This window comes from Schistocerca cancellata, chromosome 6 (genome assembly GCF_023864275.1).
Source record: "Schistocerca cancellata isolate TAMUIC-IGC-003103 chromosome 6, iqSchCanc2.1, whole genome shotgun sequence".
NCBI classification, from domain to species: domain Eukaryota; kingdom Metazoa; phylum Arthropoda; class Insecta; order Orthoptera; family Acrididae; genus Schistocerca; species Schistocerca cancellata.
The window spans coordinates 387087820-387114645 of NC_064631.1; the positions used below are offsets into that span (position 1 = coordinate 387087820).

Sequence of the window (26826 nt, forward strand, 5' to 3'; positions counted from 1 at the left end):
CTTTAATTCCTTCTCCGAATTTCTCCAACGTTTCGCGAGTACTCCGTTCTTAGTGTACACATGGGGTAACATCGGGGATATGCTACAAATCCGTCTCACTCCCTTCTCAACTATTACTTCCCTATCATGACCTTCGACCCTTATAACTGCAATCAGGTTTCAATACCATATGTATATAACCTTTCGCTCCCTGTATTTTATTCCTGCCACCTTCAGTATTTCAAACTTTCTAGTCCAGTCAACATTGTCAAAGGCTTTCACTCAATGTACAATGGCTATAAACGTAGATTTACCTTTCTTCAGTCCAGCTTCTAGGGTGGGTATTACCTCGCGTATTCCACCGAAACCCTAACTGATCATTCCCGAGGTTGATTTCCACCAGCTTTTCCATTCTTCTATAAATAATTCACATTAGTATTTCGCAAGCAAGACTTATTGAACCAGAGGTTCGGTAAATTTTTGAGAACATTACCCCTGAACGAGATCGTATAGAAACCAAAACCGTCAACTTAGTTTCGTATCTAAGTAAACTTTAGATTGGAAAAAAGTTGTTTTAACCGTACTATTTTTAAAAAACAATACATACGGTTTCATTAACGTCCAACAAATAAAACACAAATTTTGATAGGTGTTACGTTAAACCAGATACAATAAAAGGCATAATGTGGTTGGTAATGCTTATTTCTAAACAGTTTTTATTTTATTCAGTTTGTTCCGACCATGGTACATCGCAAAACGTGTTCCAAATTAAGTCAGGTCCTTGCTTTTGTTTTCGTTGTCACTACAGTCCACTTTCACACCTGTAAGTTGGGACTAATGGAATCCGTATTCATAAAGTTTTTTGATATAGTGGATAGTCGCCACCAATCTCCAAAAAAGTGTCACGAAAATTTAGTATTCTTAGTCAAAAATATAACGCAGTGGAAGTTATGTCTATTTGCAACTGAATTAATGTAATATATGTTTTTCCATGCACATTTCGCTACAATCTATTATGAAACACCCTCAGAAGCCTGTAGAATATGCATATTTACCTGCTGCTCATGCCATTTATTTAGCTGCACATGGACGTATTTTCAAGGTCATGAATTTAGTATTACTATACTTTGTTCATCTAAGTTCAACACGGTTGTCAACGTTGCGCTGTGTATTTTTAGCGAAGAAAAGAGAAGAGCTGAACAGGCTACCAGCACTGTTTTTATGTCCAAGAAAAGAGAGACAGAGATAATAAAAGTTTACGCTGCAGTATTCTTAAGTCTAGTATGCGTTGGGCAAAAAATGGTTCAAATGGCTCTAAGCACTAAGGGACTTAACATCTGAGGTCATTAGTACCGTAGACTTAGAACTACTTAAAGCTAACTAACCTAAGGACATCACACACATCCATGCCAGAGGCAGGATTCGAACTTGAGACCGTAGCAGCCGCGTGGTTCCGGAATGAAGCGCCTAGAACCGCTCGACCACAGCGGCCGGTTGGGCACAAAACTGTGCCTCACCGCCGCAGAGCTGCGTCTGAAATGAGTCCTCGACATTGTGTCTTGTGTCCGTGACATAGCATCTTGAATCTGGTGCTTGCGGAACAGTATTTCGCAGACGTTTTGAGTCCTACCCGAAATGAGAGTCTGTGACTTGTTGCGGAAAAGTGCCTGTGCGGTCACGAGGCAGCGACAAGTAAAAATCGTAGAGCAACGCCGTGCAGAATACAGCGTGACGTGTCACAACATTCCACATATTTCATAAATGGCTTTCTATTCGCAGATGCAGTGACCCGGTCACTGCCTGTATTCGCTTTGCAGTTGCAAAACTGGTCGACATCATTCGTGGTTCAGATGCAACAGATGTTCAAAGTCTTCGAATGACATTCGATAAAAATTTTCGAACTGCCTATTCTTGTCAGCAAGCTGTTCACTGAAAGTTTTGTTTCCACCGTACATTGCCCTGCTTTTTAAAGCTGGTGTTGCCCACTGAAGAGTGCTTTTTCCCTTTTTTAAATGACTCGCTCCAGCTGCGATCCTGTAATGCACACAGACTGAGGCAGAACCACTACGCGCGGCGCTGCACAGCTTTGCGAACTTCTGCTCGTTGCGTCGCAAAACTGTCCGAACTGAACGCGTGCGTACTCTTCGTATCCTTGATGCGTCTGTCGGTTGAGTAGGACAGAATTCGATATCGGTTTGCGGTATTTTTTTTTGTGGTGGAAGGCGTGGGTGGAGGAACAGAGAAGAATTGATCTCCCATTCCTCTAGCTGGCCTTGGTAAACAGGAAGTGTCAAAGGAGAGGTAAATATTGCAACATCTTACGTAAATTCATTGCACTTTCGTCAATTTTCAAGACATTTACCACCACACGGTGGCTTGCGGAGTGTATGTTTGTAGATGTAGATGTCCAGACAACAGGTTGAACGTATTCAGCGAGTTGCTCTTAATGTGGATGCACCTGAACTACCCACATATTATTTGGTTCGTCAATTTGAAATTATCATAAGACTGGTAAAAGCGCAATGAAGTTAATAGTAAACTTGATTAAATTAGTTCTGGGGGAACAGACGAATCACCATGTAAAATATTCAAAATACAAAAATTATTAAATTTATAAAATAACTAGTGTTCCGGTGGTGTCGCACCAGCCTTTGTAATGGGCATAAGACGCAGTATGCGGAAATTTCGATTGCTTTACTACTGCAAATGCTTTATATAATGAATTGACAATACTACCAAAAGAATTTTTGATGAAGTCATCCCACCCAATGAAACCTGAGTGTTTATGTTGATGTGGAAATCGACGAAACTGCAATGAATTTGTGAAGATTGTCAAAATATTGACCTTTCCCCTGGCACTTCCTGTTTACCATGGCCAGCGAGAGTAGGGGAGGAAAACTCTACTCTGCTCCTCTCCCTCCCTCCTGCGCTGTTAGAAAAAAAGTCGCAAACCGATCTTGAATTCTTACCTTTAAAACCGACAGACGTGTCAGTTTTAAGCAAGCAGCAAGTAAGGGATATTCACCAGCAGCAAGTGTACCCAGGATGATGAAATCTCTGAAATATTTTATCATTCACCACGAAACTAATACTCTTACAGTTTACTACTCATCTCTGTAACCATGCTCTGTATTTATGGCAGATCCAGCATCAAACGATTGATTTAATGAATCCAACTTCATGAGAGGAAAATACAGCAACTTTACGTGTTGTAATGATCGTGTTTGACAAAAAATTACTTTATAGAGAAGTTATTATTCAAAGTAACTGTGACAATGACTTCATTATAAAGCAATTTTTTATCTTTTTAAATATTAATATTGTCAACTTGTATAACAGATATTTACGAAGTTAGGTATGTTGTAGAACATGGCAACGGGCACTGTGCTCTAAAGGGAATCCCCAAAACAGCAAGTTCCAACGCGCCGGCTGGCAGGTTCTCCAGTTAAGCAGGCCACAGAACCCCCTGGAGTTCGGCCTCCCTTCCACGATTCATCGCGTGCGTGCGTGACGGGATTAGCGGTCTTTAAGAATCCCTGTTCCCTCCCGCAGCGGGAAGGTAATTCGACACGTCCCGAGCATGCGACGCTAAGACGGCAGGGCTCTTCACATTCTGGGGTTTCTTTTAATGGTAATTTGCGTTCCAGAATACCCACAAGTTCTACAAAACCGTCCACCCGGCGTAAAATTGTTATCCGAAAGTAAAAAGCTCTTTCAGCTTCTACGAATGATTTCATGTAGTGCTGCCCCCTACACCAAACTTACTAAGATGGTGACATTAAGGAAGCAGAACTGTGAATAAATGGGAACTCTTCTAACGTGCGGTCAATAGAGCTCCACACATTTTGGACGAACATTCGTTAAAAGAACATAATTTTGACTGACGACATACATTTTTTCTTCGCTTTTAGTTATTCTACATTTCGGAAGCAATTTTAGATGAGGTACACAAAGCCATTCGATATATGAAGGAAAGAAAGTCGCTTGGGATAATATCATTTCAGTACCAATGATTAAGGGTGGAGGCAAAGTAAAGAAATAGGAATTTGGAATTTATTTACATAATGTCTACGAAAGAAGGAAATTCCGCAAAAGTGACAAAACTGTAATTGCTGCAATTAGCATAACAATACTAGGAGACGAAGCGGCCATTTGGATCACTTTAATAACTTGTTTGATGTCTTGATCACACATTTTATTATTTCCAAAATCACCTTACGCGTTTCGACATTCCGTCATTTTCAAAGGCTATAAAATACAACAAAAAACTAGTATCGAGAGATATGAACAACAACAACTTTGTGTTCTGCCTTACGGCACGTTTTGTCATGGGGGAAGCGTCGTCAGAGAGGTCCACCGCATGAGCGTCTAGGGAAGTGATTCCAGTGGTGGTTTCCCGTTGCCTTCCACTGATGATGATGAAATGATAATGAGCACAACACAACACCCAGTCCCTGAGCGGAGAAAATCTCCTACCCAGCCAGGAATCGAAGCCGGGGCCCTTGTCGTGACAGACCGCCGCGCTGACCACTCAGATATCGTGCCGGACAAAACATATGAAAATATGTTACATTTCACCATTTATTAGAGACATAGTATAATGGGTAGAATATGGCTTTCTAGCTCACCGGTGATACGCCAATCACGTAAAAGTGTTCATTAGATACATTGTATATCCTTAACATTCTCAATTACGAGACAAAGTGCAAACTACTACCAAGGAACAAATTGAAAGTCGACTGGACTAAACCGCTAGGCGGCGCTGGATACGTGCTACACGCTGCATTTGTTTTCTGCTGCGTTTTCATTGTTACATCGTATAAAACTACTTCGTCAGTAAAGAATTCTTGGAAAACAGTTTAAAATGTTTTATAAAAGCATTTTTTAAAATAACAATGTGCCGCAAATCTTTTGAGTGGTCGAAAATAATACAGTGGAGGAGCACACTGCGTCGTTCTAGGGTACGTGAGCTCAGCATTCTGTTAACAAAGACAAGGGAAGACCGCGTGAAATGATGCTGCTCCACGATAACGCCCACCCTCATTCTGCTATACTGACAAAAGACACTTGGATTGGCAAGTCATTCCGCACCCACCTTTTTCACCTGATCTTGCGCCCTCAGAGTCGGCAGACTGTTGTAAATAATAAAGGAGGATATATTATTGATGCCTAAAATCTGTATGTGTATCTGTTGTGTTTATTTAACTTATGGAAAAACACTACAAACTTATGCACCAACCCAATAGGACAGTATCGTGCAGTTTAATGTAGTGTCGTGCAGTCTAAATGAGCATATCTTCAGTTCAACCTCACAAGTTTTCAAACCTGAATTTTTTGTTTATTCCAGCGGCTTATTCGCGCTGCTGCTGCTGCACAAGCAACTGCATTGAACGCTGCCACGATGCCTTATTATAGAAGATATCGTCGTCGTTCAGGACATACAATATATAAAACCATTGAACGCTGCCACGATGCCTTATTATAGAAGATATCGTCGTCGTTCAAGACATACAATATATAAAACCATTGAAGACGTGGAGATGACAACATCAGCTGCAGACAAGAAAAAGAATACTATAAAGTCTGTCTCAACACACTCCCTACTGGATGGACCAGCAGTGTTCTGTGGATGCAGACTGAACTTTAGCATTGACATCAACGATTCTTTCACACATGGCAACGGATGGTTAACCGTCGCTATTGTACGAGGTGGTTCTGGAGTTCCAAATGTATCCGGCCTCGAGAGCTTTGCCGACCGTGATGTCATCGCATATAGGACCTATTACGTTACTGAAAATGCTAATAAAGATTTTGGGAAATCTACCTATATGTCACCCTCACCCTTTACTTTATATACACGTAGTAGACGTAAGTTATCATGTAATGAAACTGTATTTATTTGGATCAAAGGCAAAGGTACTTGTGAATATGTGAAGTTTGTTGGTGATTGTACTTTGTATTTCCTATGTAGCTATATTCTATTTTGCATGTTCTAGTCCATATCTGACCCTTGTTTTTTTTCGCTCTACCGCTACTTCCAGTACCATGTTCCTACAGTTGGATGCCATAGATTTCTTTCCTTACCTATTCCTTTTAGTATGTCTTTATTTAGTACTTTATCGGTCGGATTAATTTTCAACATCACATTTCACCACATTTCGACTTGTTTCAGTTCTTCTCCTGAATTCCGAAATTTCACTTCTCACTCCAATATAATGCTGTGCTTCCGACGTGTACTTCATTTGCATTTCAATATCTGATAGCGGTAGAGCTTTATTTATGGAAGAAACTTTTCTTCACCATGCAGATCTACATCTGATATTATCTTCCTTGCCTCGGCCATTGTGTATTAGGTGCAATTTATCACAAATGAGAACTAGTTCCGATCACTTAATGATAATCATTGATCTGATTCATCAGGAACTGTGAAACCAATTTTTTAAATAAAAGAAGAGAGTTATTAGCTATAAAATAAAAGAAACATTCAGTGTATCTAGAATTTTGCTCATGAAATGTTGTTGCAATACTCCTACAGTGCTGTTGATTTTAATTTACGGCTAATGACTGTGTTCTTTTACAAAAAACTGACTTGTCACAAATCGTGATTAATCAGATCCAACTACGATCCTTAAGTGATCGAAGCTATTTATCATTTGCGACAAATTGCAACTGAGTTTCAACCTGCTGTTCATTATTACGTTATGGGCTTTGTGTGCACGTAACGTGCTTTGTAGTCTTGAATTTGATAGGATGTAGTCCAGTGGACATCTCTCTGTGTCTTCTGGTAATAACAATATTTTTTTTTACGTTGTATTTATGGGAGAAGTTGTGCACAACAACAACAATAAAAACAACAACGACAAACCTGTGGCGGAACTTTAAAAAAAGGCTCTCTCCTCTCTCATTCCTTCCGCCGAGCCCATATTCTCTACTTCTCCTATTTTGCATTCCGTCCCCTATAATTGCGTTTCAATCACCTACAAAATTTTCCTCTTCTTTCACATATTTTATCGAATCTGTCTTTCCTCATAAACTGTCTCTATTTTCTCATTGTCATCTTGTGCTGTGCTTCCCTAAGTCCATACTATGTTGGTTGGTGTTATCTTAATTTCAGTCCTCAGAAGAATAAATCAGTAATTGTGTTGCTTTTTGTAACTCACTTTCTAACCCACATTTCTAATCATAATGTCGCCAACATCTGCTACACAAGTTATTACCTCTGTTGTTATTCCACTTAGTTGAAATCTCAGTTCTATTTCCGTATCACTTCACTAATCCCTACCAAGTCCAGCGTTAACCGCTTATTTCCGTTTTTAAAACCTCTATTTTCCCTACAGAATTCTGACTTACAGCATTATACGTTCCATTTTTTTGAAGGTTAATCTCGTTACTAGAATGAGATTTTAACTCTGCAGCGGAGTGTGCACTGATATGAAACTTCCTGGCAGATTAAAACTGTGTGCCGGACCGAGACTCGAGGTAATAACTTGTGTAACAGATGTTGGCAACATTATGATTAGAAATGTGGGTTACAAGGTGAGTTACAAAAAGCAACACAGCTACTGATTTATTCTTCTGAGGATTGAAATTAAGATAACACCAACCAAGTCGTATGGACTTAGGGAAGCACAGCACACGATGATAATGAGAAAATAGAGACAGTTTATGAGGAAAGACAGATTCGATAAAATATGTGAAAGAAGAGGAAAATTTTGTAGGTGATTCAAACGAGTCTCGATCCGGCACACAGTTTTAATCTGCCAGGAAGTTTCAATCTCGTTACTCTTTCTACTGGTAACCCTTTCCCGAGTAGTTGCCACCTGGAAATTTGGAATTTTTTGCATATGATGTAATCATGGGTTTATAATAGTATATTTCCTATGGGCGCACGCTACGTTTTAAGGCAGTGGTTACCACTGGCCTTTGCACTTCTTACTGTCAATAATTGCTGATTTTTACGCCTTTTGAGGCAGTGTTTCGCGTCAAGGGCAAGAGGGTGCTCTGAAACTCTATTGGATACTCCGTTCTCTTTTGACCAGGTCGTTGGGAGAATGAAGAGTTGCTTACCTTTATCAAAATCTGTGCAAGGCTGTGGTCGAACCCTGATCTAGTAGTCAAAAACGTTATCCTTAGACCGCGGTTGCTGTGATCTGAAACTTGAAATTTTAGATCATCAGAATATTATCTACATTCCAACATATTGGACGCACCTTCTACAAAACAGGACCCATCCTGCCCGCGGAATTATTCACGTATCTCTGTTCGAGCACCGGAGTCCTGAGTATGCCTTTATGTCGGGTTGGTGCATAAGTTTGTGTTTTTCCATAAGTTTAATAAACACACCAGATACTCATGACAGAGACTTTAGTCATCAATAATATGTTCGCCTTCACTATTTACAGCAGCCTACCAATGCTGGGGTCACTTTTCGATTCCGCAACCGTAGAAATCACGTCGTTTTGAGGCGAAGAACTCATCGAGCCATGTCTGGAGCGCATTTTCATTCGGAAAGGAAGTTCCTTGAAGGCTGCTCGGTAGAGAGCGGAAAAGTGAAAATCTGAGGGTGCAAGGTCAGATAAATAAGGTGGGAGCGGAATGATTACCGAACCCAACTCTTGCGTAGTGTTTTTTGTCAGTCTAGCAGAATGCAGGAGGGCGTTATCGTGGAATAGCATCGTTTCACGTGGACTTCGTGGTCATTGTTCTTGTAATGAGTCTGCAAGACGTCTCAGTTGTTGACAATAAATGTCAGCAATGATGGTTACACCTCGGGGAGGCAATTCGTTGTACATTACACCGTCGCTGTTCCACCAGACGCATAGCATTATCTTTCGTGTATGCGCAGAGATATTTGTATGGGGATTTAATGCTTTGTTTGATCTCAACCATTCCTTTCTTTTCCTTATGTTAGCATAAAGACACCGTTTCTTGTCACCAGTAACAATACACGACAGGGAAGTTCGGTGTTGTTCACCAGCTAATCTATGACGTGCAAGCGTAGATGCACGTATGTTCACCTGCTGATTTTTGTGGTTTTGCCTTAGAGCATTTGGCACCCATACACCCGATTGATTAACCTTCCTCATTGCATGCAAATGTCGCACGACGGTGGGATGATCACAGTTCATCACATCTGCCTGTTCTCAAGTACGGTGACATGGTTCATTGTGGATTAATACGATTAACAAATCATCAAATTCCGAAGGTCTTCCTGAAAGTGGAGAATCACTGACGCCAAACGATCCTCCTCGTAACGAGAAAAGCATTTTCTTACCGTGCCCTGTCCAATGGCATCGTCGCCATACGTGGTGCAAATGTTTCTGGTTGCTTCCGTTGCTGTCACCCCTCTATTGAGATCAGAGAGAAGAATACGTCGGAAATGTTTCGATTTCTCCACTTGGCACTCCATATTCTAGAGTCCACAGTTCCATTCACTACCTCCATATGACGAAATGACAACATGTAAAGTCAAACAGCGACCGTGAACTACAAATGATACATGATAGTTGAATAATAAACACGTAGTAGCAGGAATACCACACATGCAAAACAAAAACTCTACTAACTTGAACACCAACGTAATAATTAGTAGAGAGATACTGGTGGAGTCGTTGAGCTGCGGCTGTTGTACAGAAATAGTAAACAGATCTTTACTCTAGCAGTACCGCAGTGGTGTGCAAAAGTCAAGGATGAATGTAACTTTCAGGGGTGCATTCGGCCCTAATTTAATTTGTGTTGATGACAATGCGCGACCGCGCCCAACTGCGCAGGTGGAGGAGGTTTTGGAACGAGGGAATATTGGGCGAATGGTCTGGCCTATCCGCTCCCCGGTATGGGAAGCTGTTGGATGGAACGCTCTGCCACAAGTACTCTTTGCTAACCTTTTGATCACCATGGGAGCACGTTACAGAGCATGTACTGCCGTCGTGACGACCACACGCCCTATTAAGAACCATGGCACTCCTTTTCTAACGTCCAGGAGACCATCATGAATCGCGATAACTTTAGTGTAATTATTGTATTTGAATAAAATGTCTTTTCTGTTCGTCTCGTTGTGTATTTCTTTCAGTTATCTTGTGTACTGCAGCAGTTTTTCTGTGTATGTTCCAAGTTTCTCTGGGCAGTGACACAACGTGCGAAAGTATTTTCGTCCTTAAGTTTTTCACACCAGCGTAGTTTCTTGATGTCTGAATCGTCAGTCATGTAAGTGTTATCTGTGACCGTACAACAAAAAGATAGTGATACTAGGTCTAGCGCAATAATAGCCTGTCATACTGCAAAATGGGAGGAACAGAAACACATACACGCTGATAAACGAAGACGCAGCTTTACTGAGGAATGCGTGATTATAAAATAGGGATCTTTAAGAACTGAAGTTGTTCGAAGTGAGGATTTCCCACTAGTTGCCGAAAAAAGAGTGGTTGATTGTGGTCGTGGCGCCCTCACAAGGGACCGAGACGTACTGGGTAAAGTTTAGAGGTGTATGAGCGACTTCTGGCGAAGAAGTGTTGTGTATGCTGCTGAATGTAAACTGGTTGCATTCGACTATGTTGCATGCGTTTCCAAACCCTATAAGACATAAATTTCATAGCCATTCCGCAAGTGTTGTGGGGAAATTGCCTGGAAAGCTCATATTGGACGTAAATCATTTTGGGGTATTTCCAAAATCAGAGTTTCAAGTGCTGGGCAGATTTCCTGAAGCCAGTAGGGGTTGCATCGCTAGCTAGTGGGTTTTCTCCCGAAAACTATAGGGATTACGCTTCTTAAACGTACATGTGAACGAAGATAGAAGAAATCACACGAAGAGACATTTCCTAATCACCATGGTAACTGTGACTCTGAAGGAAAATTTAAAATCATAGAACCTGTCCGAAAGGCCAGCATTTTCGAAAAGTGATACTTGATAAATTGGTGGCAGATTCAAATGGCTCTGAGCACTATAGGACTTAACTGCTGAGGTCATCAGTCCCCTAGAACTTAGAACTACTTAAACCTAACTAACCTAAGGACATCACACGCATCCATGCCCGAGGCAGGATTCGAACCTGCGACCATAGCGGTCGCGCGGTTCAAGACTGTAGCTCCTAGAACCGCTCGGCAACTCCGGCCGGCTTGGTGGCAGAGACAATGACTTGAGTGTTATTGTAAGTTGGAGGCGAATTTTCCTAGTCGGGTAGTGTTTTAGTGAAGTTGGGCCTCATCTAGAAAAGAACAACCTTCGAAGGAATGTGAATAAGTCTAGGTGGTAGTGACAAAATCCAGAGCTGGCTTGAGTGAACATATTTTTATGGAATACATTAAAAGTATTCGCAGTTGCGAATAACGACAACCATCAACTCTAGAATGGATTGACGACAATGAAAATTTGTGCCGGACTGGAACTCGAACCCGGATTTCCAGCTGACCGCGAGCGGTTGCCTTACCATTCGGACATCCGTGCACGAGCCACGGCCGGACCCAAACTTCCATATGTCGTCAACCATGCGTCTGCGACCTAGGCTCGTACATCCATTGTGTATATTCCCGTACAGGTCAGAAATTGTTCTTGAAAGTCTCTTGTCCGGTGTCATCAGAGAAATATGATATTTCAGGGCCTGTGCTATTCTGATTACGATGCAAAGGTCCTGCGGACATGTATGAATGACCAAAGGAACAGGCACTGCGACGACTACAGCCGTTACGAAATACATCAAATGTATTCGCAATTGCGAATAAGGATAACCGTCAGTGGTAGAATGAATTTAATCGATTTTCAGACGGGGCAGTCAAAATATTTTTGAAACACAAGAATCTAGTGGTAGCTGAGAGATTTTAGGGAGAATGCTACAAGTGTTTAAGCTGTGACATTCATTTCACTGTGAGAGTAGTTGATATGGAAGAACTATTAACACCGTCTCGGCAGTATTGGCGAGGTTGGTGACCATAACTTCATTACTGGAACCACTAGCACAGTGCTAGAAGACGGATATGCTTTTGCGGCTGGAGTGGGTTTTCTGCTCATGTCACTGGATCCTAATCCTCTTAATGAACGTCATAGGAAGTGCCGTGTAATGTATTTCATTGGGCGTAGGCGCTATAGCAATTTGCGTGCACGGGATTCTCTGACAACAAATATACGCTTGGGCCCGTGTATCACAAGAAATATCGTATCATTTTCATTTATTAACCCCATGCTTGCTCTTACTCAGTAATCTTATTTCCAGCACAAATGTAAAATTTGAGACTTACACTCTAGACTTTAAAATAGAAGATGAAAGGCTTTCTTGGCACTTTTATTTTATTTTGAACTGTAGGAGCAGTCGTAGTAGTAGATGCAGCAGGAGTGTAATCATTATTGCAAACATCTTTCATTCGTATTTATAATGTTTTTAACCAGAGTTCTATGATTATGTAGCGGGATGTTCTATGTTCGAGCAGCTTATATGGTCCACTGGAACTAGAAGAAAATAAATGTGCAGTGGCTAACGTTTTCGATGAAATTAAATGATTTTCACTATGTGTCAATGCCCGAACCGAGAGACGCATTTGTTTGTTGCGAGTACGACCAACGGTGTCATTAGTCACACTTTTCCTAAATAGCATTTAGTGTAGGAAGCAGGGGAGCCTTGATTACCCATAGTGAATAAGCTTCGTATGAAGTCTCATTGGTGGGGAATCATAGGATTGCACATATTGCCAACAGTTTAATCACAATGATTGCCGCAGCCGTGTTAGGGTAATTCAGTAGTGTTCAACATGCTGTCAATGATTTTTTTAATGTAATGTATTTGAATCTCGACCACCAAAGAACTTACGAATGTATAAGCTGGATCACCATCGTCACTAAGCATAAACATACGAGTATTTCAACGGAATACAGTATCATAGCTGGATAATATCTAGAGTGATGAATGCGGACTGTAATACAACACATTGATGTTTATTAACTAAAAAAACAAATAATCAACACGTAAAAATTGTATGAATTGTCACTTGTACGACTTGCCTCGGTGGTTAGAATATTGGAAATAACTTGCCGGTATGCAACTGGGTAACGTTCCGCGATATCTGCCGAGATTTCTGTAGGTGAAAACTAGCACCACCACATTTTTTTACAGTGTATGAGTTGTCTTTCTGAATACACTTTGTTTTGATTCCTGTTGACGTAGCTCTGTCCGCAGAGTGTTTACCTTGCCATGCGCAGCAGTCTGTCGTTTCATTTGTCGAGAACGTTACCCGGCTGCATTCCAGTAGATTATTTGAACTTACGGTACTGTTTCGTGACATACTATGAGCTGCCATTATCCAAAAGTGTTACAGTATCAAGTGATACCGTGGGCCTCTCAAACAAAGGATTCAAGTAATCTAAACGAGACTTAGGAACACGCACCCGTTATAAAAGTTGTAAAGACGAAGTGGTAGAACAAACCAATAACGACTCCCAGGACCACCTTATATGTCATAGCGGCAACGTTTGATATAAACGCAGCATCCGATGACAGCCTGCAGGCATTAAGCAGCACTGGTAGCGGCATGTAAAGGAAGTATACATAAGCATGTTACTGACCAAGTTACATGTGGGGAAAATATCTTTCAAAATACAGCAGTCACAAGCTCGACTGCAAGCGTCCCTTTAGCTAAAGTTAGTTTGTGTGAATTGGATGTCTTAACGATTGCAGTACTGCCTTATGTGGAGTAACCCCTAACCGCTTGCCGCGCGGGATAGCCGTGCAGTCTTGCCGCTTTGGCACGGTTCGCGCGGCTCTGCCCGTCGGAGGTTCGAGTCCTCCCTCGGGCAAGGGTGTGTATGTTGTCCTTAGCCTAAGTTAGTTTAATTTATATCAAGTAGTGTGTAAGCCTAGGCACACCTAGGAACATACCACAAATTTTCTCTAACTGCTTTCCCTAACTGCTATCTTTCTGTTTGAGCTGAGAAAGAACTCTCCAATGGTCCCAACCGCTCTCTGAGCAAATCTGCGTTAGATGAACATTCTGTGACGCTGCTCGACCCCTCTGTTAGTTACATTTTCTATAGATCATTTGACGATTCCTTTCTTGAAGTAATGTGGAACGAGTCAGTTTACAAGAATGTCAGTACGTGATTAGTGTTAACATTAATGAACTCATTATTATTTTTAGCCCTGCTCATGCAACTACTGTTAAATTGGATTTCAAACTTGCTTCGCTACCCATCACCCATGTTTTGTTATTGGCAAAATGAGCAAAAAATTTTCTTACTGAGCCAGTGACAGTCTTAACAATTGGTAATAAAGGTCATTTTTTCCTTAAGTGTCATAGGTATTGACATCAATGTTCTTCACAAATTGCGATGGATTATTTATGACGAATGGCACTAGCGTATATATATATAGTGTGATGGCGTAGTTAATGCCTACCTCATCTATATGACGTCCATGGGTGAACACAATATATTATTGTTATTGCTCGCTTTTGCGCTATCAGTACTTTCTTTCTAAGTGATGAGTTACCCCAGAAAATTATTCCGTAAGACATTATTGAGTGGAAATATGCGAAATATGTGAGGAGGCTGATATGCTTGTTTCCAAGATTAGCAATTATACGAAGAGCAAAAGTAGAAGAAGTTAACTGTCTCAGAGGCTGAGTAATAAGCTTCTTCCAGTTCAAGTTTTCATCTATATGTACACCTAAAAAACTGGAGCGTTCTACCCTACTTACTGCCTCCTGCTCATGTGCTACATTATTTGTTGGTACGACTACTGGTTGTGCAGAATTGAATGTAGCGTGCCTTTTTTCAAAATTATAGCATTATCTGAATAATTGAGCACAACCTTTTTCATTCTGTTTGTTAAGTAAGTTCAAACCAGCTGCGTGTAAAGCCATCAGTTCGATAAAACATGAGTTTCTCTAAGAGAGTAACATTATCTACACAATCAAACGCCATAGAAAGTTCACAAAAATGAGCGATGGCGATATCTTATTTTTTAAGGCTTGTACTAATTGATGAGTGAATGTATAAATAGCATTCTTAGTCGAGTAATCTTACTGGATTCTAACGTGAAACTATTTCCACTTAAGTGTGCGACTACTCTTGAGTACATTACTTTCTCGTATATTTTGTTAAAATATGTCAGTAAGGAAATCGGACGATAATTGTTTAAGTCTGTCTTGACGCCTATCTTATGAAGAGGTTTAACCTGTCTGAAAAAGTTCCCTGAGCCAGTGATGTATTGCATATAGCATTAAGGACATTACTTATCAAGCTGGAACAACTTTTCAGAATTCTGTTTGAAATTCCATCAACTCCTTATGAGGTTTTAGTTTTAGGAGTTTTTGTAATTGTAACTAGTACATCTACATGGATACTCGGCAAATCACATTTAAGTGCCTGGCAGAGGGTTCATCAAACCACCTTCACAATTCTCTATTATTCCAATCTCGTATAGCGCGCGGAAAGAACGAACACCTATATCTTTCTGTAAGAGCTCTGATTTCTCTTATTTTATCATGGTGATCGTTCCTCTCTATGTAGATCGGTGTCAAAAACGTATTTCCGCATTCAGAGGAGAAAGTTGGTGATTGGAATTTCGTAAAAGATTCCGTCGCAACGAAAATCACCTTTCTTTTAGTGATATTCAGCCCAAATCCTTCATCATTTCTGTGACACTCTCTCCCATATTTCGCGTTAATACAAAACGTGCTACCCTTCTTCGAACTTTTTCGATGTACTCCGTCAGTCCTATCTGGTAAGGATACGACACCGCGCAGCAGTATTCTAAAAGAGAACGGACAAGCGTAGTGTAGGCAGCAGATCTGTTACTTTTTCAAGTGTCCTGCCAATAATACACAGTCTTTGGTTAGCTCTCCCCACAGCGTTTTCTATGTGTTCCTTCCAGTTTAAGTTGTTCGTAATTGTAATACCTAGGTATTTAGTTGAATTTACGGCTTTTAGATTAGACTAGCCTGTCGGAGTGGCCGTGCGGTTCTAGGCGCTACAATCTGGAGCCGAGCGACCACTACGGTCGGAGGTTCGAATCCTGCCTTCGGCATGGATGTGTGTGATGTCCTTAGGTTAGTTAGGTTTAAGTAGTTCTAAGTTCTAGGGGACTGATGACCTCAGAAGTTAAGTCCCATAGTGCTCAGAGCCATTTGAACCATTTAGACTAGGCTGATTTATCGTGTAACCGAATTTTAACGAATTCCTTTTAGCACTCAAGTGGATGACCTCACACTTTTCATTATTTAGGATCAACTGCCAATTTTCGCACCATTCAGATATCTTTTCTAATTCGTTTTGCAATTTGTTTTGATCTTCTGATGACTTTATTAGTCGATAAACGACAGCTTCAGCTGCAAACAACCTAAGACGGCTGCTCAGATTATCCCCCAAATTGTTTATACAGATAAGAAACAGCAAAGGGCCTATAATTCTACCTTGGGGAACGCCAGAAATCACTTCTGTTTTACTCGATGACTTTCCGTCAATTACTACGAACTGCTACCTCTCTGACAGAAAATCACAAATCCAATCACATAACTGAGACAATATTCCATAAGCACGCAATTTCACTACAAGCCGCTTGTGTGGTACAGTGTCAAAAGCCTTCCGGAAATCCAGAAATACGGAATCGACCTGAAATCCCTTGTCAATAGCACTTAACACTTAATGTGAATAAAGAGCTAGCTGTGTTTCACAGGAACGATATTTTCAAAACCCATGTTGATTGTGTGTCAATAGACAGTTTTCTTCGAGGCAATTCACAATGTTTGAACCCAATAAATGTTGCAAAATCCTGCTGCATACTGACGTTAACGATATGGGCTTGTAATTTAGTGGATTACTCTTACTACCTTTCTTGAATATTGGTGTGACCTGTGCAACTTTCTAGTCTTTGGGTAAGGTTCTTTCGTCGAGCGAACGGTTGTATATGACTGTTAAGTATGGAGCTAATTTCAGTGAAGGACGTTGGTGCTGGTCCTAGTTGTTTAAAGTGCCGCAGTGCTGCGCCTATTCTTTCCCTATATTTCGCGGCCGCGTACAACAGGTGCTGCGGGGCCGAGAGGTGCTCACCTGCTGCTGAGGGCGGATGTGCGCGGTGAGCGGCGTGGAGACGCTGAGCGTGATCTGGCGGCGGTCCTCGCCCACGCTGTTGGTGGCGACGCACACGTAGCGCGCAGAGTCCTCCGGCTGCACGCGCGGAAACTGCAGCACGCTGTGCAGGGGGCGCACCAGCCCCTGGGCGCGGACCTCTGTCAGCGCACCTCCCGTCTCCCGGAACCACCTACACAGGCCGAGCATAGTGGCTTCTCTGGGCTACAACTAATCTAGAATGCAGCGAAATAATAAGACTGTAAGATGAACACCAAACTAAAAAACAAGACAGATGGAATGTGGTCGCATTAATGCTCACAAAACCGAGAGCGGGATAGTTAACGCCCACTTTTTGAAAATACTGTTTCTAGTAGTTTCTATGTAAGTTTCTATACATTTTAAATGTCGAAACGTTTTTTATTGATTTTAATGAACTCCTCTAACAGATTCCTTTCTTTCTTTCTTTTGTTCGTGCCGTTTTCCCGCGGAAACGCAGGATCGGCAGGGTTAATCGGATGTGGCAATGTTAGTCGAAGCGGTGGCTGGATGCCCTTCCTACCGCCACCCCGTACCCTCCTGGAAGGAATTAGTGTACCCCAACTGTCTGCGACTAGTGTAATCCATGGAATAGTGCGAAAGTGTTTAGATGTCTGCGAGCCGTGTAACTGAGGCAGGACGTGGGGACCAGCACGGTATTCACCTAGGGGGATGTGGAAAACCGCCTAAAAACCACATCCAGGCCCTCGTCGTTCATCCGCCGGGCGGATTCGATCCGGGGTCGGCGCGCCTACCCGAGATCAGGAAGCAGTGCGTTAGCGTGCTCGGCTAACCTGGCGGCTTTTCTAACATATTCCATATATGTTTTAAAATTTTCCGTTAGACTTAAACCGGCAGACCAAGGAGAAGGTACCTGGATTCGGTTAAGAATGATTTTGAAGTAATAGGTTTAACATCAGAAGAGGCACCAATGTTAGCACTGAATAGGGGATCATGGAGGAATTTTATAAGGGGGCTATGCTCCAGACTGAACGCTGAAAGGCATAATCAGTCTTAAATGATGATGATGATGATGATGATGATGATGATGATGATGATGACTTAAACCGAAGCCCCACAAGTCCCACACGATAATATCTCTTTAACAAGTATGTTGAGCGTAAAAGTCAACAACAATGAACGAAATCTGCATTTAAAAATATTTTTGTGGTGGTCATAAAGCCGGTAGTACATGTTATTGGAAAAGTGTTGATACTGTTGAAATCCGCCTCCTTAGCCAAATGGTCAGTGCGTCTGACTGCCATGTACTGGCCGGGCTTGATTTCCGGAGATTTTCTCCGCTCGGGGACTAGGTGTTGTCTTGTCTTCATCATTATTGACACGTTAGCCGCCCAATATGGCATCCACTGGAAAGACTTGCAGCTTGGCAGCCAACTTCCCCAGGTAGGGATTCCCGGCCATTAGTGACATGCGATCATTTCATGTTTCACGGCTAAGAGTGTGCTAAAAGGTATTTCCCGGTTCTGGTCCCTACTTACTCACCTGTACCTCTTTAAAAAGTTTCTCGTTAATATAATTCAACAACAGTTAACGAATTGTGTATTTTTTAATTTTTTTAGGATGGGTGTAAAATAGTAAGCTCCCGCCCACGACCCTGTAAATGCTTGTTATGGAAAATGCCATAGTATTGCTAGGGTTAAATCAGAATCTCCTGACCGCATTAGATTAAGAAATAAGACACGAAAAGTAATCGGCGAGTTTTGCTATTTAAGCAAAATAACTGTTTATTGTAGAAGTAAAGAGGCTATAAAATGCAGCCTGACAATAGCAACAAGAGCTTTTTTTAAGAACATGTGTTAACGTGTAACATAAAATATGTAACAGTTATGAAATATTTTCACAGAATTTTTTCTAGTGTGTATTCTTATGTGGTAGTGAAACATGTATGACGAACAGTACATACAAGAAAAGAACAGACTTTTTTAAATGTAGTGTTAAGTAAAATGTTGAATGTTGGACGGGTAGACAGGCTGACTGAGTGGAATCGTAGAGAAAATAAATTTATGGAAAATCTTGAGTAAAAGAAGCGGTAGGTTAGTAGCAACATCGTGAAGCATCGTTGAATAGTTAATTTGATAATGAAGAGAAGTGTGTGAGTAAAAGGAATAGTAAACAGGTCAAGTCGATGTATGCAGAAATCGACACAATGTTCTTTACGGCAGTCAACTTCCGTACAACGAATTTTGCTGTCCGTCTAGTTTGCGTTGATTTTTAAAATTGTAAGTAGTTTCGTTTCCACATCTATCATCTTCACTCCTCAATGTACTACTTACTAGAGAAAACCGTTCAATTAACCGTTGAATTAACCTGCTATGGTACAGGACAATATCAAATTGTCCTCTGACCAGCGGATAAGTGAAGCTCGAAATCGGCCACAATGCAATAATGAACGTACTTTACTACTTATTAATAGAGGAAATGAATTTCGAGTCTGACTCCGCAGTCATTGTGATAACACCGTCCATCTAGATCGCTTACTAAAACTATTTATTTACGTACTGCGATGTTTCGGCTACTGCCACTATCCGATATCAAAAAGCATAGGACTTACAAAAGAAGGTTCTGTATAAGTATTGACATAGCATCTTTTTGTATAAATTCTAAGCTTTTTGATGTCTCATGATGGCAGTAATTGAAACATCGTAATAAACAATGAAGTTTTAGCGAGTCGCCAAAAAACAAGTAGTTTACTACATCGAAGTGAATGTCTGAGTACTAATAATAGAATTCAGGGAAGCAGTACGGCCATCTCAGGGAAACTCCACGTAAGCTAGCTAACGACACTGTCCACTCAACGACGGAAATGATAAGACGTAGCTTATTGCCATAATTCTTAAAGTAGTAGGAGCAACATAACAAAAAATTAAGGAAACTAGAAAAGGAGAATAAAATTCGCATACTACACTGGACGAAAGTAAGGTTTACAGGGACTTCTGACTGGGTTATGTGTGTTTCACTTAAGAAGAAGAAGAAAAAGGTATTGCTGTACAGCGAAAACTACACTCCTGGAAATTGAAATAAGAACACCGTGAATTCATTGTCCCAGGAAGGGGAAACTTTATTGACACATTCCTGGGGTCAGATACATCACATGATCACACTGACAGAACCACAGGCACATAGACACAGGCAACAGAGCATGCACAATGTCGGCACTAGTACAGTGTATATCCACCTTTCGCAGCAATGCAGGCTGCTATTCTCCCATGGAGACGATCGTAGAGATGCTGGGTGTAGTCCTGTGGAACGGCTTGCCATGCCATTTCCACCTGGCGCCTCAGTTGGACCAGCGTTCGTGCTGGACGTGCAGACCGCGTGAGACGACGCTTCATCCAGTCCCAAACATGCTCAATGGGGGACAGATCCGGAGATCTTGCTGGCCAGGGTAGTTGACTTACACCTTCTAGAGCACGTCGGGTGGCACGGGATACATGCGGACGTGCATTGTCCTGCTGGAACAGCAAGTTCCCTTGCCGGTCTAGGAATGGTAGAACGATGGGTTCGATGACGGTTTGGATGTACCGTGCACTATTCAGTGTCCCCTCGACGATCACCAGTGGTGTACGGCCAGTGTAGGAGATCGCTCCCCACACCATGATGCCGGGTGTTGGCCCTGTGTGCCTCGGTCGTATGCAGTCCTGATTGTGGCGCTCACCTGCACGGCGCCAAACACGCATACGACCATCATTGGCACCAAGGCAGAAGCGACTCTCATCGCTGAAGACGACACGTCTCCATTCGTCCCTCCATTCACGCCTGTCGCGACACCACTGGAGGCGGGCTGCACGATGTTGGGGCGTGAGCGGAAGACGGCCTAACGGTGTGCGGGACCGTAGCCCAGCTTCATGGAGACGGTTGCGAATGGTCCTCGCCGATACCCCAGGAGCAACAGTGTCCCTAATTTGCTGGGAAGTGGCGGTGCGGTCCCCTACGGCACTGCGTAGGATCCTACGGTCTTGGCGTGCATCCGTGCGTCGCTGCGGTCCGGTCCCAGGTCGACGGGCACGTGCACCTTCTGCCGACCACTGGCGACAACATCGATGTACTGTGGAGACCTCACGCCCCACGTGTTGAGCAATTCGGCGGTACGTCCACCCGGCCTCCCGCATGCCCACTATACGCCCTCGCTCAAAGTCCGTCAACTGCACATACGGTTCACGTCCACGCTGTCGCGGCATGCTACCAGTGTTAAAGACTGCGATGGAGCTCCGTATGCCACGGCAAACTGGCTGACACTGACGGCGGCGGTGCACAAATGCTGCGCAGCTAGCGCCATTCGACGGCCAACACCGCGGTTCCTGGTGTGTCCGCTGTGCCGTGCGTGTGATCATTGCTTGTACAGCCCTCTCGCAGTGTCCGGAGCAAGTATGGTGGGTCTGTCACACCGGTGTCAATGTGTTCTTTTTTCCATTTCCAGGAGTGTAGAATGACGGACAGCTAGTTATCAAATATGAGGCAACAGAGAAGGGGAAGGAAATAATCTATCTGTAATGCAAGATGGTACAAGATGGACAAGGCACGAAAGCCGATCGAGACATTCTAACAAAGCTGTTTTCCGCAAAAGAAGCGTACTAGAATCACTCAGTCCAAAATTTGTACGCTTGAAGGGCGGATCTTGACGGAAGACTAGGAACATGGAAAGGTAACATGATTTATTATTCACAAGCTCTGATGAGTTTTATTTTATTACGGATGAAAAGGGCTGACAGGGTTATTTGGCTATAACTACTTGACTCTTGGCCGCAGGGAACAGATTAATAGCACATATTAGTAGTGTTTCTATTACTACATCTTTACAGTACAAGAAAGCCTTGAAGTTCTGAAGTGTTACACAAGATTCAAACCTTCTTAGCCTTTTCAAAATAAAATCTGCCACGCTGATATCTGATTGCGGCATCTCTTAATAAAAAATATTGATGGTACAAGATTACCGTAAAACATTAACTAGATACGCTTAGCCATCAGTTGGTCTTGTATCTCAATATGTTTATAAATAATGGCCCATTCACCGTTGAGTTCCTCAGGCACAATCATCTTTTGTATGTTGTAGCTCTTCCTATTTTCCGTGCTTGCTAAGAAATATTGGAGAGAAATTCCGCTCTGTGAAAAACAACATAGATTGGTTGTGTTTTATCTGAAACAAAATCAATCAAACTCTGTCTTGTTTAAGGCGGAATTTTCTCCATGTCCTATGTTCGTGTGTGTAGAATCCGGCCGGCAAGTCTTTGCTATTCATATATCTTTCAGCCTACTCTAAACGGTACTTTGATTGATTGTATCTACGTTAACATCTAAAAGTCATGTAATATTACTTTTACATCTTCTTACAGTCACTATTTCTCTCTGTCTTCTTCATCATCCTTCTCCTCCTCAGCATCATTTTATCGTTAAAACTTTCTAAAGATCAGGAACAATTTAAACGTTTTATACTCTGCTGCTCCCCTATCCTCTTGTAATATTCCAGGGCATCTCATAATTATTATAATTATTGGAATACTTGGAATACGCTGCCTTTTATCTGAATCGAATCTTCCCAACTAATATGAACGCAAATTTGTTAAGTAGCCTTCTATGAAGTCAAATGCTTAGCGCAGGAATAATATCACAGCAAGAAGAATTGGAATTGGAAGTGAAATCATTTGTTGCTTAGCTACTTTAAATTGCACTCCTAGCCTGGAACCAAAGAACAGCTGTTGATGTGAAAGTGATAGCATCAATTTTTTTCAAAGTTTAAAGGTTTTTATTATTTGAATGTATGGTGTTGCCAAATATCTCTATGGCTTAAGTATCCAGAAAGGAAGTTAGAGGGTGGGATTTTACATGGAGGACAATCACTTGATTTCTTAACTTGTGATTGTCCGGAAAACAGTCCTGACTGATGGTATCAGTGCATCTTCTAAGTACTATCGAGATATTCACTTCTTAATAAAAGAAAATTAAAGGAATTAATAACTAGATTCAACCAAAAATAATTTTGGGGGCAAATTCAAATTTTAACGACAGCTTTTTTTTCAGAATAAAGACGGGTGTTATAAGAATTATATTTGGTGTTAATTTTAGAAAATACTGCAGAGATATCTTCAAAAACTTGACAGCTACCCCACCATGTATGTTTTGTCACTAATTTCTGTTGTCGTTCTCAATATTTCTCTTTCCTGTAAAATAATAAAAAGCGTGAACATAACACTAGACCAAAACCAACCTTTACAAAAACTTCAAAGCATTAAGATTAGTACAGAGTGGAGTAAAATAAATGGGTACACATGAATTCAACTACATGCCGGATGAAATTAAACGTCTTGTGGATAACGCGTTGGAGATTACGTGTGATTAGAAAGGACTATCTGTTGGGGAATTCCTTCAGCTCCGTTGAAGAGTATCTTACAGTGATAAGTACAATGTTCAAGTTATTTAATTAGAACTGGCACTGTATTATTGGTTTGGCACAACAGATACCCGTAACAACAATATATTCTCCTTCACTATTTACAACAGTCTGTCAACGCTGGGGTTACTTTTCTATTCCACAATTGTAGAAATCACTTGGTTTTGAGGCGAAGAACTCGTCGAGCCATGTTCGGAACGCATTTTCATCCGGAAAGGAAGTTTCTTGAAGATTGTTCGATAGAGAGAGGAGGGAGTGGAAATTTGTGAGCGTAAGATCAGATGATCAAGGTGGGTACGGAATCATTTCCCAACTCAACTCCTGTACCCTGCTTTTTGTCAGTCTAGCAGGATGGATTCCCTTGGAGTAGCAACACTTCACCCAGGCCACCTGGTCGTCGTTGTTGGATTCCGTCTGGAAGACGTCTCAGTAGTTGAAAAATATCAGCTTGATGATTACACCCTAGGGAAGCAATTCGTAGTACACCACACCGTCGCTGCTCCACCAGATGCATAACATTATCTTTCACGGATGCACACAGATATTTGTTCGGGGAGTTGCTGTTTTGTTCCTTTCTTTTCCTTATTTTAGCATAAAGACACAAATTCTCCTCACCAGTAACGATGCAGAACGGGAATCGTCGGGGTTGTTCACAAGTCAATTGATGGCGAGCAAGCAGAGATGCACGTATGGCCACCCGCTGATTTTTGTGATTTTGGCTTGGAGCATTTGGTATCAATACACCCGATTTTTGAATCTTCCCCAGTGAATGTAACTTTCGCACGATGGTGGAATGACCACGGTCCATCACATTTGCCAGTTCTCGAGTATACTGACGTGGATCACTGTGGATTAATGCGTTAAACGATCTTCACCACACCCCGAAGGTCTTAGTGAACCTGCAGAGTCACCAATGTGAAAATGATCCTCCTTAAAATGTGAAAACCATTTTCTTACCGTGCTCTGTCCAATGGCATCATCCTCATACACGGCGCAAATACCGGGTGATCGAAAAGTCAGTATAAATTTGAAAACTGAATAAATCACGTTATAATGTAGATAGAGAGGTAGAAATTGACACACATGCTTCGAATGACATGGGGTTTTATTAGAACCAAAAAAGTACAAACGTTCAAAAATGTCCTACAGATGGCGCTTCATCTCATCAGAATAGCAATAATTAGCATAACAAAGTAAGACAAAGCAAAGATGATGTTCTTTACAGGAAATGCTCAATATGTCCGCCATCATTCCTCAACAATAGCTGTAGTCGAGGAATAATGTTGTGAGCCGCACTGTAAAGCATGTCCGGAGTTATGGTGAGGCATTGGCGTCGGATGTTGTCTTTCAGCATCCCTAGAGATGTCGGTCGATCATGATACACTTGCGACTTCAGGTAACCCCAAAGCCAATAATCGCACGGACTGAGGTCTGGGGACGTGGGACGCCAAGCATGACGAAAGTGGCGGCTGAGCACACGATCATCACCAAACGACGCGCGCAAGAGATCTTTCACGCGTCTAGCAATACTTCTTTTTTTTTTTTTTTGGTTCTAATAAAACCCCATGTCATTCCAAGCATATGTGTCAATTTTTACCTCTCTATCTACATTATTCCGTGGTTTATTAAGTTTTCAACTTTATACTGACTTTTTGATCACCCGGTATTTCTGGCTGCATCCGCTGCTGTCACCCCTCTACTGAACTCCAACAGGGTAATATGTCGGAAATGTTTGGATTTCTCCACTTGGTATTCCATTTTCTAGCGTGCACAGCTGCACTCACTATCTCCAAATGACAAAATGACAGTACGTAAACTTAAAGGGAAACAGTGAACTACAGATAATAAATGACAGTCGATATATAAATCCATAGCAATCGGTATAACGACCTGCATAACGAAATGGCTATGAACTTTTGCAACAACCAAACGTAACAGTATTTCGTAATGTACAGTCATTTAACTGTACTGTGTTTAAATCAAATAAAATGTTGTCTTTCGAGTCTTTGCACATCCGAGGCACAACCATCCACAGGATCCACGGAATGCGACTAGCGTAGTGCAATGTAGTTCCGAACATACAATTATAACTAGAATCGACGGAGCAACAATGTAGTTCTGAAACTGACAACTTTCTACATCTACATCTATACTCCGCGAGCCACCTTACGGTGTGTGGCGGAGGGTACTTATTGTACCACTATCTGATCCCCCCTTCCCTGTTCCATTCACGAATTGTGCGTGGGAAGAACGACTGCTTGTAAGTCTCCGTATTTGCTCTAATTTCTCGGATCTTTTCGTTGTGATCATTACGCGAGATATATGTGGGCGGTAGTAATATGTTGCCCATCTCTTCCCGGAATGTGCTCTCTCGTAATTTCGATAATAAACCTCTCCGTATTGCGTAACGCCTTTCTTGAAGTGTCCGCCACTGGAGCTTGTTCAGCATCTCCGTAACGCTCTCGCGCTGACTAAATGTCCCCATGACGAATCGCGCTGCTTTTCGCTGGATCATGTCTATCTCTTCTATTAATCCAACCTGGTAAGGGTCCCATACTGATGAGCAATACTCAAGAATCGGACGAACAAGCGTTTTGTAAGCTACTTCTTTCGTCGATGAGTCACATTTTCTTAGAATTCTTCCTATGAATCTCAACCTGGCGCCTGCTTTTCCCACTATTTGTTTTATGTGATCATTCCACTTCAGATCGCTCCGGATAGTAACTCCTAAGTATTTTACGGTCGTTACCGCTTCCAATGATTTACCACCTATGGCATAATCGTACTGGAATGGATTTCTGCCCCTATGTATGCGCATTATATTACATTTATCTACGTTTAGGGAAAGCTGCCAGCTGTCGCACCATGCATTAATCCTCTGCAGGTCTTCCTGGAGTACGTACGAGTCTTCTGATGTTGCTACTTTCTCGTAACAACCGTGTCATCTGCAAATAGCCTCACGGAGCTACCGATGTTGTCAACTAAGTCATTTATGTATATTGTAAACAATAAAGGTCCTATCACGCTTCCTTGCGGTACTCCCGAAATTACCTCTACATCTGCAGATTTTGAACCGTTAAGAATGACATGTTGTGTTCTTTCTTCTAGGAAATCCTGAATCCAATCACAAACCTGGTCCGATATTCCGTAAGCTCGTATTTTTTTCACTAAACGTAAGTGCGGAACCGTATCAAATGCCTTCCTGAAGTCCAGGAATACGGCAACTTTCCACGTTAAGTAAATGCTTTTCAGCGTTTTCGATGTGTGTACCAGATGAAGAAAATTACCTGAAAAGATAAATGCCTTGAGTAAACAAATCGTTTCGGTTAAGAGAGCGAGCCTGCGGCGAGTCACG

The 26826-nt window shown here is 41.8% G+C and overlaps 1 protein-coding gene across 1 annotated transcript in view; it reads right to left on the minus strand.

Moving 5' to 3' along the window:
* Window positions 1–26826, minus strand: part of LOC126088343 (Down syndrome cell adhesion molecule-like protein Dscam2) — an 802978-nt gene that overhangs the window by 304833 nt on the left and 471319 nt on the right. The window contains exon 6 of the mRNA XM_049906478.1: window positions 17009–17219. Within this exon, the coding sequence (XP_049762435.1) occupies window positions 17009–17219 (211 nt within the window). The remainder of the gene's footprint in view (window positions 1–17008; window positions 17220–26826) is intronic.